Source organism: Centrocercus urophasianus, unplaced genomic scaffold (genome assembly GCF_019232065.1).
Source record: "Centrocercus urophasianus isolate 14NV4802_14NV808 unplaced genomic scaffold, USGS_Curo_1.0 seq_12, whole genome shotgun sequence".
NCBI classification, from domain to species: Eukaryota; Metazoa; Chordata; class Aves; order Galliformes; family Phasianidae; genus Centrocercus; species Centrocercus urophasianus.
The window spans coordinates 56,909,056-56,923,804 of record NW_024884364.1 but is presented as its reverse complement, the minus strand read 5'-3'; the positions used below and the strand labels follow the sequence as shown (position 1 = coordinate 56,923,804).

The following is a 14,749-nucleotide window of genomic DNA, read 5'->3' as shown; positions in this document are numbered from 1 at the left end:
TTTCTCAGGTATGTAAACTTCAAAATACAAATGCCAGATTCCACAGCAAATTTGATCTTTTAAACTACCTTTAAAGCTATATAAATTCTTAGAAAAAGTTTGTAGGGAAATACTTTTCCACTAAACTAAATGCATTTTTTTTCTTTGACCTGCCTCAAGCTTGCTGAACCACGAAGGACACCTCTTTAAAACAGACAAAGAGGGCCAAGGTAGTCATACTACTGGAAAGTTGTGTAGGGAACGGAGCAAAATAGGCAATAACATTGAATAGCCTCATTGCAGCCACAGAACTCTGCGTGATAAAGGCAAAAATTCGGTCACGCTGGAGTTCAAAGGAGGCAGCATTTCATAGTAAACATGCTTTCCACTGCTTGCTTGGTGCAAAGTAGATCTGAACCCAGAAGACATTCATTCAAAACACCCCAAAGTGAAGGGAACCAGCCATGACCCATAAATATGTGTTGTATGTATGCTGTTCTTCCAAACTATTTTTTGGGCCTGTCAGTGGCCACAATAATGGAACTGGACAGTGCTGCTAGTGATGGTAGCTGTTAGTCATTCCCATTCCCTATCTGCATTAGATTCACTGACTCTGCCCTTCATGACCTGGCAGTGTTGTTCATAAAATTCCCTTCTTAGCCCTGCTTTTGTGCCTTGCCACTTGAAGACAGTAGATTTTGGAACTAAGAACAAACCAGGAGCTTAATTTTCATTTTTCCCTCTCACTCCCAAAATAAAGAAGCAATAATTTCAAGAGAAAACGGAAGAGCTCCTCTAAGAAAAGCTTAGCTCAATGAATCTACAAAATGATCAAGATGAAAATCTGAAGTCTTGAGTGTTTTATTAAGGGTCATGTATCTGGCTGCAGGAAATGTGAATTTTATTCGTGGCTAGGCTTGTCAGATCTCCCACACCTCTTGGCTTTTCTAGGCAGTGACCTGGGCATAGTGCTTGCCTGGAAGACTTGCAGCATGCCTCCAGCTAGGAGAACTTCTCTCAGCCACACAGAACTTTCCCATAACCAAACCACTTGAACTGAAATTTTCCATTCTGGTATCTTCCTTGAGTTAGGATTATTCCTGATTTCAGCCAAAGGAGTTAAAAAGGAGAGGTGGTACATTCTTGAGAAATGTATCAACATCTTGCTTTGCAGGTGTGTGTGGCCTTTGCAACAAGGATATCCCCGTTTAAAAACCAACTGGAACGACAACATTTAATAAAATCAAAGTTGCCACCTTGTTACATGGAGATCAGTGTTGTCATTTCACAATTGGTTCAGGCCAGGATAACTCAGCATTGGTGGCACAGAAGTGCCCCATGCTTGACCTGTCCCCCAGCTTAAGCTAGCAGTTGTGCAGTGACTCCGAACTGATTGGGAAATGCCAGCAAATTAATATAACTTAAAATGACTGGTAACAAGAAACAAAAAAAAAAAATAAAAAAAATGCAAGCATAGTGCAATCATTAAATCATTAAGTACTGAATCATAATGAATATGCAGGAAGTGAATAAATTAAAATCACACAGGCAGACTTAATTACACTATTTCCTAATTTCTGAGTGCTTGACTTTGCATCCGTAGTGGATAACATTTAATGCAGCTTCTGGGAGCATGTGACTTTGCACGTGAAAATCCTCCTTACTGGACATTGTTGTGACATTTCCAAAATACCATCAGATTTCCAGCCACTTCAGCTAACAAGCTCTGGCAGCTGCCATGATCACAGGGTACCAATGCAGGTAGCGATCAGGGGAAGCAGCAAGAGGCAGGAATGAGGTGTTCTTCCTTTCTGGGCTTTCTGAGCGTTTGCTGGCAGCAGAGAAGTGCTAAGTTTGCCAGTTTTCCATTCCAGGTGCCCAAGTGAGCAAGCAGCCCCTGTCTGTCCCTCTGATCTCCAGCTCTTTTCACACCTCAGATCCCTCACTCAGTCCAGCCTCACATTTGAGGACAATCATCTGCTCATCTCTATTTCTGGCTTTCCAAGTCTCAGGTACTTCCCAAGCAACTCTGTGCATTACTCCTTGCTTTCCAATCCCACTTCCAGTCTTTGCTCAGCCCAAAGGTCTCCTTGGCTTCTCTTCCAACCTCTTTCTCCCCACTGTGGTGCATGCAAGTTGCTATCCTGACCTTCCTCCTCCCAGGATTCAGGTCCACATCTGCCCTCTTTCCAACTCTTTTCCTCCAGTTGGCCACAAAACCCTCACTTTGCCACATCGCATAATGGGGGCTCTTTCTCCATCCCTTCCCTCTCATTTCTCTCCATTGCCGTGATCTGCAGCTCAAAGCTCCTGGTCTTCCTTGCTCCTCATTTACTCTCTGTGTTCCCTCTCCTCTGGTCATCATTTTCTCATTGTCTTCATCTCTCCACTCACCAGCTTCCTGCAGGACAAAACAGCCCCATTTATCTTGTCCTCCAGGACACTTTTGAAAAAAATATTCATGGAACACTGTAAGGTGACATAAACCCACAGTAGCTCCAAAGGAAGTCCTGCTTCCTTTCCTTGAATCAGCCACCAATATTTGTATATCTGTGCCATGAACCAGCTTAGGAAAACACAACAGCTGAAAATTAATCTATCCACACACAGAGAAGGTTAAATTTCAGCAAGATCAGCTTCTTAGTCTTGCCTACAGATCCTGGAAAAGGGAAATAACAGAAATGAGTATTCAAATTCAGGAGTAGGGCAGGATCTTCTTTTGCAGTAGCAGTACATACTCACTAAGGCAAAATAGGTATGGCTTTAGTACTAAAAGGTAACATTTGATAAAGCAATGGAAAATTGGTCTTAAATGGAAGAATTTCCTACGCTGACAAGCTGCCTGGGTTCATTCCAGAAATGTCTCACAACTTCTCAGCTATTGCTTTCTTCTCTAAGAAAATTGTCTTGCAAGAGGTTTGCTTTCTGGCAAAACAAGAAGAGTTTCACCTGAAACAAAACTCTCCAAAAGAAACCTGGAGACTAGCTGGAAAACAAAACTAAGGAGAAACATCCAACAAGTTATTAACTCTAGATTAAAAAGCAGAAAAAAAGGTTGGCCGGAATGGAGTCCCTTCCTACCTTGGAATCCCTGTAATCTTTGAAAAAATATGTGCTTCTCAGCTCCCGTGCTACTGTGATGTCTGCTCCCTTTCCACCCAGCCCATCCCTGTTGCAGCATACGTGTGAGTCAGAGTGGGGAACTTGTCAGCCTTTAAATATGCACTTAAATCTTTCCATATTCAGGAGAAGACTTAGATAAAATTCTTAGCAAATGGGTAATGAAAAGCATGTGCCTAAGTGTTTACCTAAATAAAGTTGCTTTGTTGAATCTGTGCTAAAATGTCAAGTGCCCATCAGGCACGCTCAGCATCTTCCCCGGTGCTCCTGCACACAGAGCCTCTACCACGGTAAATGTTGCCTTCCCAAGGGAGGAATTTTTTTCCCCAGAGAATAGCCCAGAAGGAGAGGAGCCATCAGATCAAAGATAATGCTTACTTCTCCCTTACACCCCTTGCTTTCCCAGACTGCAGATCAGAGGGGAGGTCTGGAGACAAGGAGAAAAAAAACTTTCCTAAGAGAGCCATGAGAGATTCCCCACCTCTCATGTGGCTTTTCAAGCAGCCCATAACACAGCGAGGAGCTGTCTGTGCAGCTTGCTTGGAAGCTCACAGACTGAGAGATGGAAAGCCACCGAGTGCAGGAGTCAAGTTCTTTATCAACATCTCTTCCTTCCTACTGCTTTGCAGATTGCCAGTGTGCAGGAGGGATTTCAGACTGAGCGCAGCAAGCTGACCTTTTCTCTTACGTATGCAGGCTCACCTGGAGGAAGCAGAATCATCTCCAGTCTGTGTGATTGAAGAAGCCATGGATACTTTGGCTAGCTGGCCATTATTCATCATACTTGGGAGACCAAGTTGTTTAAGCTGAGACTTCAGAGGGTGAAGAAAAAATGTTGCACATTCTACATTATCTCTTGAAAATATGAAAGCTTGCTGCAGTCCTTGGATACAATATTTATGAATTGGTCTTTCAGCCAAATCCACTTCTGCATAAGGATACACAGCTGCCAGTACCAAGAAGTATGGTACTTCCCAAATATATCTTTGCCATTTTTAAAATCACTCTAGAGGCTTGAAAATAGTATTTCTTTCTTTGTAAGTTAAATCTCTAGGTCTGGTGTTTCAAAGAGAGCCTGAAATTAGCCAGATTTTTGTGTTTGTTTGTTTGTGCACGAGAATAATTGATTAAATCAACACAAGCGTAACTGATTATACACTCTAAGAACAGTACTGAGGAATTCAGCTGCAAAACGAGTGGCATTGTGAAGAGCTATACCAAATTTTTATGCTTGCATCTCATATATGGAATCCCCTCTCAATTACACACTACCCATTTTGAAATGTCTCATTACCTTACACCACTGGATATCTAGATTTTGAATGAACTTAACCGGCGTTATCAAGACAGAATTTTTTTAGATGCCTCCTTAAACTTTCTCATGAAAAGGAAGAATCTGCATAGGAGAACATTTAAATACTCATGAGTTACAAAAAATATCATCCTTCTTTCATTAACCAGCATGATGACCCCACAGTAGTTTCACAGTGGGGAAAAGATCTGCAGAGAAATATGGCAAGTCTAATGCCAATTATGACTTTGCAAATACATATATCATAGACCGAGCAAACAAAATGTGAATTCCAAAGTTAAACACTGAACTCATATCCCTAGATACTCTGAAAAATAACCTATCTTGAAAAGAAATTGAGAAGACTATCAACAACAATAAATCTATTGTTCAGATATAGCTTAAATCATCCATTGGAAAAAGACAATTTTGAGCAAAGGAAATAGCAATTGCATTAAAGAAGAAGTGATACCTTTCTAACTGGCATTACACCATGCATTTTGCCTGTAGTTTTTAATACATTTTAGGTTGTCCAGAGTAACAGAAAATTGGACACCATGTGACAATATTTGTAACCTTTACAAAAAGAGAAAATGTGTTTGCTTATTTGAGGAAGAATAAGCAACTTTAGCATTCTGCCTTTTAAATTAAATGGAATGTCTGGAGGGATCCAGATGCTAAGGAACTGCAAGCTGGTGGCCTTACTTCTAAATTCTATACTATCCATCAATAAGGCACACAGCCATTATTTACTTCACAAGCATGAAGGCAGTCTTTTGGAAAAGAATTTGAATATCAGTTCCACTTGCAAGAAAATAACAATACTTAGCACCTTCAAAAGGCTTCTGTCTTAAAGCCCAAAACAATTAACAGGCAGAAGCGAGAGAATGACGCTGCAGAGGTACCAGCAGGGACGGGGTACAGGGAAGGCGCAAGAGCAGCTGGAGGCAACACTCTGCAGTGCACAAGGAAATGCCTCACGAGGCTCAGCCACCAAGGTGGATCAACACCCAGAAGAGGCTTCACCGTGTCTCCTCTTTCTGCCAGAGTCACCAAGGCTGGAAAAGACCTTTCAGATCATCCAGTCCAACTGTCAGCCCACCCCCAGCACGCCCACTAACCACGTCCCTCAGTGCCACATCCACATGTCGCTTGGACACCTCCAGGATTGGTGACTCCACCACTTCCCTTTGTAATGGCTCAGTCCCCTGCTCGGTGACCCCCTCAAACACATGGCTGTGAGCTGATCACTGATCGGAGCCTACGCTTCTCTATTAGGCTGCCCTAGTTTGTAGACAAGAGAAGTGATGCACAAAGGCATTTTGCTTGTGGTCTAAGCTCATATCATTGTGCAGTACAATTATAAATAAAATCTATTTTGAGATTTCCAGTTTTGTTGCCATCAACAAAACCCTTTTTACACTGACTTTAAAATCCCAAAGTATTTTCTTCTGACTGCAATACTGTGCCAAATATTTTTGTCATTTCAAAACCCAATTTACTGCTAAGACCCTGCATGAATGCTTCAGAGGAACTTTTAAGATCTTGCCAGAATACAAGGAAAGATTACTGAGATGGATTTTGTGCAAATAAATCTCTGTCTAAATCACCAATCTTATAAACCTGTGCATCACCCTAAGGCAAGTGCATGGATATAGGCACCAATATGTTGAAGTAATCTAAAAGAGACAACAAAATTCCTTGATATATGCATGATCCATAGCAACTCTTTACAGTACTGTAGTTGGTGATGGTGGGGATAACGGGAGAAGTGAAAGAGGGAAGAAGAAAGGAAGAGAGGAAAAGGGGAGAAGCAGAATGAACCAACTGAAATAGATTAATAAAAACAAGGTCCTCTTGAAGAAAGCTAAAGATTAAAATGAAGTAAAAGGAGAAGAAACAATTTTTTTTTAAGTAAAAAAAAAAACCACAACAAAAAAAGACAAAGTTTAGTGCTATCAGAAACTCAAGCCAGTAATTCTTTGTCAAGTCAAATTCCCCTTGACTTCAGTGGGAGTTTTGCCTTAATGAGGACAGTAGGATAGGCACCAAATGCAGCTTTATTTCTATACTTGAATAGCAGCAAGATACAGCAAGATATTGTATTGTTGAAAAAGACTGTGCATTTTTGAAGAAATATGGATATTAGGGGCTAGGCAGTATAAGTGTAATTGCCACAACCAGCTGGGATACATCAGTGTGCATCAGCTTACAATGAAGCCCTTCATGCTGTAAGAAAGAGAAAAGATGAAAAAAGGGACTCATGTCACCTTGCAAATAACCAAATTAAAGGTCCAGGATTATTCCAGGAAAATTTCCATTTACTTCAGTGACAGCTCTGAAAACAAACAAGATTCTCCAGTCCTTCTTATTAAAAAAATAATACAAATACAACAGTGAATATGAGTGACCTATTTATTTTGTATCTGCATTGCTCTTGCTGAAATTGTTGGAAATGCACCCATGTGGTTCACACAAGTATTCTTTGATTAGGCTGTTTTCAGGCAGAGAGACCGAGAAAGTGTATTCCATAGATATGGCACTGATATAGCAAAAGCTAAATCGGGGAACAAAATACTTTTCTGACCTTGGTAACCAAAGATAAAGCGACTTTTAAAAGCTAGATGCTCATCTGATGAACAGGATGAAGACTTTGGCTAAGTGGTGGCCTTAATGGCCCATGAAGAAATCGTATACCTTTATAAATCATAAATTAGAGGAGCTCTCACAAGAAGCGTAATTGGGCTGTGGGTATGTCAAATGTAAAGCCTCCAATTTAAAACCTTTTACCTGTTTTAGATGTCAAAACCAGGAACAGGCAAAAATACCACAAGTAAAATCTGGAATTACCAATACGAACAAGAAGGCAAATATTTTGTGTAAGCACTACAAATAGCAGAAAAATACCCTGATTCCACCTGATCACACTGCACGCACTAATAATATTTATTATCTACAGCTCTCTGCAAGAACATCAATCTTATCCATGCTGCATCAGTTCTCCATGACTCTCAATGAGAGTCATCCCACCCAAATCAGTAAGTCCAAGATGTACTCATAGTTGGATTCCTTTTGCTGATCAGACAACGGGCATTTCTCAGGTACTGCAGTCACATCCACCTGTAGATTGAGAGATTACAGGTGGGAGCTTCCTTGTTAAAATAGTCCTCCAGCTTAATGACACACCTAAGGGTGAATCCAGAGAAAAAACCTCAGGTTGGCTCATCGATGACAAAAAGATAAAAAAAAAAAAAAAATCAAACTCAATTATTATTGTTTGCAGGACTAAAATTATGTTAAAGAAATTCATTACCATCTGTATGCTTGTTGAAGTTGATTTTCTTGTTCTGGTTTTCTTCCCAACAATTGAACAGTATTGTCTATTTTTAAAGAAAATAAAAGCTGCTTGAATAATAATTTGTTTTTCCCAAGATAGAGGAAATCATAGTGATGGGCTTTAAGAATGGTTACCAAATTAGAAACGAGATTGAAAAACAAGTGTTTTCCTGTTCAAGGTTTTCACTTTAATGAGTTTTTATTTTCAACTCGATTGAGTGCTGACTACAGAAAATTCAAGGCTACCAGGACATTAAGCTGCTCAACCGACTGAAAAGTTTGATGCTGTTTCTAAAAAGTGAAGCTTATCTGGGAAATGAAATCAGTGTCGCTGCTCCGAGATAACTCTTGGGAAGAGAAGTTAATATGGCTTATTAAATAACATTAAATGAGATCCAGCAGGATCCACAGAATCCAGGAGTGCTCTTGGAGCTCCTGCTTGCTCCCCAGCTGCTTACGCAACACTGCTCTCCTGCTCAGTGTAAGGGCCTGCCATTCGGTTACATAAGGCATTCCTAAAATACATACAGGCACTCATACAGTTCAGTCACACGCTGCTTTGAGTTTCTTAGCAGCTAGCACAGAGGAATTTTAAGAAATGACCACAACGACTTGCACGTTGCTGAATTTCAGGTTGTTTCTGTCATTTTCATACAGCTAGTTCTCATCTAGAAACAAGTGGGTAACAGCAGCGCAAGCTACATGTAAGTACTCTGACCACTGCTTAGGCACTACAGAGGTTTTGGTTTGGAACGGCTGTGGTGTTCATTACCTAGGGCTTTAAAATCTGCCATTCAGGTGATTAAGAAAATTCTAGTCCAGCAACCAGCAGCAAACACAACACTGTTTCTTTAACAGTGCCTGAGTGCTGTGGATAGGTGAAGAAAATGATTATCCTAAAGATTCTCCCATTCTTTGATCGGAATTTCAAAGCCTACTCTCTAAGGGATGGATAAAACTAATGACAGCACTGCCAGGTCAGGAAACGAGAGCATTGTGCCCCAAACCATCTTTCTGATTCTGGGCAGCAGCTAAGGCTGGGGCAGCGGGACAGGCATGTGGAGATACAACAGTCTTCCAGCAGAGACTCCTTCAGCCAGGCACTGTAGCTCAGCATTCAGTGGCTCTTGGCGGAATTGCTTCTATGAATGTAATTGCTTTCCGAACACACTTGAACCCAAGGAGATAAGACTGCCGTCCTTGGCATGACTGCATAGCTAAATAATAGGACACCAGGGAGCGAGCTTGAGCCCTGTGCTCTGCTTTTCCAGCCCTGCATAAGCTTTAGCTCATACCCTGGCTCTGCTCTGGAGCATATCAACCAGTTCCGTCAAACCAGCTCTTTTCACTCAAATACACCATCACAGGACAGGAAGGTGCAAGCCACCACGAGCTGCTTGCACTGGAGTCCCCAGTGCACCTCATGTAGCAGAGCAGGCACAGCTGGAGGACCACCTGGCCCAGGCACAGACAGCCGTGGTATCAAGGAGTGCATAGAAGAATGCAGCAAATCAAATGCAGTATTTCCTCAGGATATTCACCAGGCTTCCAAGAATTTGCAGATCAAAGCTTCCTAAGCGAGAGGCAGTGGTTTTGTATTTAATAGCCGGTGATGGATTTCTCTTCCATGAACTCATCCAGTCACCTCATTAGCTGATGTAACCTCTCAGCATCCACATCCTGTGGTTAGGAGCTCAGCATTTGACCACACTGCTCGAGGAGCCACCTCCCTTTGTCTCAATCCCCATGACTGCCTTCTTCACCCAGTGCCCTCAAGGCTGTCTCTGACAGCAGTCACTCCCAGCTTGCCTTCTCCATGCATTGCAAGATTTTACAGATTTCTGTTTCCTTTCTTGCCAATCACTGCTTTATTAGCCTTGCCACTTCCCATGCAGAAGCTGCACTGTTCCTCTGATCACCAAACCCTGAATCTCCTATTCTCTTCCCTGCCACCATATGCTTTTGGAATGCAAGAATCAACATGTATAATCTCAAAGACATGGGTACACCCATAGTTTCTGCAGTGAATTAATGATTTTCTTTTTTATTATTTCCATTGTTTTGTTTAGTTTTCTACACTCACATCTGTATGTTGCTTTGAAAGTTTTCCGAGTTGTTTATGGAAGATTTTATCTAACTTTCTGTATCTTCAGTGACTTGTGGCAATGCATTTCTGTGATTTTGTTTTGGGTAACATATACTTCCTTTCATTAACTGTCAGTATGACATATTACATATGAATGCAAAACATATTACATGCACTTGACATGAGGATACTCAAACAGAAAGAATGGTTTAGATGTCTAGGTAAATGATGCTTTGTCATGCTGGCTCTTGTTCCATGTTTTGAAATAACTAAGAAGTTTCAGACTTGATCTTCCAAATTTCCATTTTGATCTCAAGCCTACATAAACATCCTTCACACTTTTTTTCCCATATGATGGAATTACAGAATCACAGATTGTCTTGGATTGGAAGGGACCTCAAAGCCCATCCAGTTCCATCCCCTGCCATGGTCAGGCACACACCAGCTCAGGCTGCCCGGGGCCTCATCTAGCCTGGCCTTGAGCATCTCCAGGGATGGGGCACCACAGATTCTCTGTGCAGCTGTGCCAGTGCCTCAACACCCTCTGAGAGAAGAATTTCTTCCTACTAGCCAAACTATATCAACTCTCCTAACTTAGAGCCGTACTCCGTCACTTACATGTCCTAGTAAAAAGTTTCTCTTCAACTTTCTTGTAGAATCCCTTTAGGTACTGTTGTATTTTATGCACAGATACCTAAGAACAGTGGTAAAACAGATTAACACACTTTCCGTCACAATTGTGTCAGCAAAAGACCACCTGTTTTACAGACTTGTGCCCAAGCAGAAGAAGGTGAGCTCACCTCCCAGTACTCACTATTTACAAGGTCAGGTTTTGGAATATTTCAGAGCTCTCAGCATGGAGCAGGGTGTGCACCTGCTGTACGTGTGCTGCAGAAAACAATGGCAGACTTTACAGATGAGGGACAGGACAAGGAACAACAGGAAGGTACTGAGAGCAGACAGCAAAGTGTGTGCAATGCTAATGGATACTAACAAATGTCCAAGCTCACTGGAGGCCTATACGTTGCGAGAGGTTTACTCTTCTGAAGCCACAGGTGAATTTTCAGAATGATGCCAAAATTAAAGGCAGGCAGTATGGAAGAAATACTGACCTCTGCCATGGTTCTTGAATAAAGGAACAGAAGAGTCTTTCTGTTCTAAAGTATTATTAAACACGACATTTGGGTTGGACTGACGTATGCATCATGGTTTGCCTTTAGGGGAAGAAACACAAGAAATGAAGTATAAAAAGCAGCTCTTATCCCTCCATCCCCAAAAAGTACACAGAATTTACGTGTATTGGTATAAGAAAGGTATGTTCCAAAACCCCTCAACCCAATCTACCAAGATCCCTGAGCCATGATAAGATAAATGCAAGGAGATGCAAATCATGTCTGCAGCTTCTCGGATGCTTCAGCACAAGCCTACAGGGTCACATCACATCACATTGTCCTTCCTGCCCTACAACTGTTACATCTCTGAACTCAACTGGTGATACATCAATATATATACATCCTGCGTGGCACATAGCAGCAGGTCCCAACAAAGGGTCCCCAAAAAATCCCTGTATAATTCCACTACATAAACAAATCCACCACCATCTCTCCACTCTGCTTAAAGAGTATTACATGGCATTTCCTTTTCAAATTTCTGTAATCAGTCTCAGAACAAGAAAGTCAGTCTCAGCTGATGCTGATTTCTCCTAAACTTCCAGCCTGAATTAAGTTAGCTAAATACAAATATTTGCCTCAGCCTAGTTTCTTAAAAAGAAGTTGTAATAAGACCAAGGATCAACAGAAAGCTAAGCCAAATCCAGGAAAATGCCTGGTTTTCATACAGATAATGATCTCCCTACAAAATTTGCTATTTGAGTGCATCTGTCCTAAGAACCTGAAAGCAAAACATTGTTAAACACAAATGAAAGTTATTTAAATCCTAATGTCCAGCTTAGGAAGAAAAAGCAGTAAAGTACTCATAAAATACACATTTGAATGCCATTCTCAGCTGTTTTATTTTTACCACTTACCAATTGTACAGAGACGTCATTTGTTTGCTCTAAACTTACGGCTGTGCAAAATGTCCTATCCTTAAAGAATGCCAGGCTACAAACTGGAACAATTAGCTGCTGATCTTCATTTTCCTACTTGAAGCAAATATGTTACGATGCAGCATCAGCTCTGTGATGACATACTGTTTTGTTTCCACAGGACTTCGCTGTGTTGATTTATTCTTAATATACTGAGCTATAAATTCTTCCTGTGGAAAACTCACATCAGCTTACAGCAGGAGTAAGTGAGATGAATCCTGGAGGTCCACAGCACAGAAGCATAGTATGAGACTTAATGGGGACACACACAGCTGCCATCCCGCCTGTGGCAAGCCCACAGCTAGAGGAAGGTGGTGCAAAATGCACGATGAGCAACAAGAGCTGCTCCTCAGAGCAAGGAGACCACGGAATGATAGAATCAGAGCATCCTGTCTTAGAAGGGACCCAATAAGGAGCATTGAGTCCAACTGCCGGCTCCACATAGCACCACCCAAAATTCAGATCATCACCAAATGGCAGAGCAATTCCTGTGGGGCAAGGTAGAAGCAGGAGCTGAATAGCACAGAAGGCTGTGTGAGGGAGAAGACGAGAAGGACAAAGAGTGGTAATAATACAATCCAATCACTGAAAGTTTGGAAACCACTGGTTTTGCAGGCCAAGATCTCTTGTTCCTGTCCACCACCAGATTCTTACCACGTGTTTCTGTTCACCGTTCCTTCTCTCGGTCTGGGTTTCCCCCTCTGTTTCCAGTTCCAGCCATTCCTCTTCACCTTGTTGCCAAACTTTGCCATGTACAGACTCCACCAAGCCCTCTCACTTAATTCCAAGGTCCCTGCCTTTCCCTTCCACCACACCTCCATCACCAGTGCTGCTTCTCCCCCCTAAGCCCACACTCTCTTTCCCCATGCATGCGAATGAAGCAGTTTCCCTTTCCTTCCCCACCCGGTCTCCATGCCAGCAGGCACACCCAGACACTGCAGACACAGCCCCACGTCCCCTCCTTCTGGTGCTCACCACAGCAGCAACATCTGGGAAGAAGACCTGCGGAGGGAAGCCCGCTCGGCCCTCCAGCCACAAGCAGGACAGCTCCCATCCTTCCCAGGAGGACGAGCTCAGTGTGTCATAACACCAAGAGCATCTCCAGCAGTGCCACAGGCAAACCCCCAAATGCCCACCACGTCCAAATTCTGGGAGATTTTCATAGGCTCAATGTGACGCATACCCCCGTCACAAGGTTGATCCCGAGCCAAGTATCTTTTTCCTGCTCCAGAACACAAAGCCACAAGAATTCAACGGTTTCAATGAAAGTGTTTTTTTCAACAGAGCCAAAAAATGCGGATTCACAGAAAAACAAAGATCAAGGTCTCCTATTGCAGGATGGGATATACCTAAACCATGTTTGTCAGATACGTGGTCAAAGAATGCAATTTCCTCTCACCACGCTTTCAGAAATAGCTGAACCATTTTATCTGAAACTTCCCAAACAGATTCTGTCTTCAGCAAATACTCAACACGGAAAATGTCAGCCTACTTTCAAGCCTAGCAAATGCATAAGGACCTGAAAGCAGAGCATCGTATTAGAAAGCACAGGGTGATTTTAACTGTAGACAACATCTCTGCCTATGATAAAATAACAATACCTTCTAGTGCTGGGCTAGAAAATGGGACAGTTGCAATTCTACAAAGTATAACCTATGGGTTCAATGCATCACACAGGCAGGGCAGCACCTTTATGTGCGAAGGAAGGCAATTTTAGGCATCCCTGCTGGCTGCACGGATTGGAGCAGTGCTCAGCAGAGCAGCAGGGCCACGTCTGCGAGGCGTGAGCACTGCTAAATCAGTGTCAGCACAGCCTAACGCCACGGAGGGATGCAAACCAACACTCACTCAGGGGTGGAAGGGAGATGGCTTCCCGCTTCAAGATGCTGCCACTTGTTGAGTGGGCACTGAGAGCCGGGTTTGAATCATAGCATCACAGAACGGTTTGGGTTGGAAGGGACCTCAAAGCCCATCCATTTCCAACCTCCTCCGTGGGTAGGGCCGCCACGCACTAGGTCAGGCTGGGCAGACCCGCAGCCACGAGTCCGGGCAGCCCTTCTAGAGACGTAGAGCCTCGAAAAGATTAAAGTTCCTCTGCTGGCCGCGATGCTCAGAGCCTCTCGTTATTTGAGTCACTTGAGTGAAAGTAAGCTGCCGCCCTGCCGACAGCTACGAAGCGCCGAGTAAAGTTTATGGGTGAACGTGCTCGCTAACTGACAAACCGCACGGTGACCGTGCAGGAGAGAAAGAGCGCACAACTCCTCGTGAAAGAAGTGCCGCGCTGCTGCCGAGCGCTGCGTTCAGCATCTCCCCATCGGGCACGCTGCGGGGAAGAGAGCCGGGGCTGGGTGCGCGGCTACAGCGAGCACCGCAACCCCTGCTCCCGTGCAGACGTCCCACCGGGCCTCAAGCAGAAATCCCCCCCGACCTCACCGCAACTTTTCCTCCCCCGCCCCAGCGGTGAGGCGATGACCCCTCACCGCGCGGGAGTCCGGGGGCCGGCGGGAGATGCCCCGTTCCCACCTCCCACCCCCCCGCGGCGGGGTCCCGGTGGGCTCCGGGGCAGGGAGCGGGCGGGTACCCCGAAGTAATCCGAGGGGGCCGCGGAGCCGCGCGTTACCTGGGCTGCCGGTGCTGCGGGAGCGCGGCGGGGAAGCCCCAGCCGCCGCCGCCTCCGCCGCTGCTGCTGTCCGCGGTGGCCACCTGGGTGCCGGTGCCGCCGGGCTGGATGCCGCCGCTTCTCCGCTGCCTGCCGGTGCCGCTGCGGCAGCGGCCGCCGCTGCTCCAGGCGCGCAGGAGGCCGGGCTCGGGAGCCGGCAAACTCTCGGTCGCCGCCGAGGAGCCGGGGACG

General features: G+C 44.0%; 1 protein-coding gene across 3 annotated transcripts in view; it reads right to left on the bottom strand.

Annotated features, from left to right (window-relative positions):
* The window catches only part of NPAS2 (neuronal PAS domain protein 2), a 97,367-nt gene extending 82,774 nt beyond the window's left edge, over positions 1–14,593 (bottom strand). For 2 of the 3 annotated variants that reach the window (XM_042810813.1, XM_042810816.1), the window contains exon 1: positions 12,874–12,893. In XM_042810813.1, coding sequence (XP_042666747.1) covers positions 12,874–12,887 — 14 coding nt within the window. In that variant the 5' untranslated portion in view covers positions 12,888–12,893. Of the gene's footprint in view, positions 1–12,873; positions 12,894–14,518 lie in introns of those variants that run through there. The other variant, XM_042810817.1, reaches the window with a different exon arrangement.
* Positions 14,594–14,749: the final 156 nt, after the last annotated feature.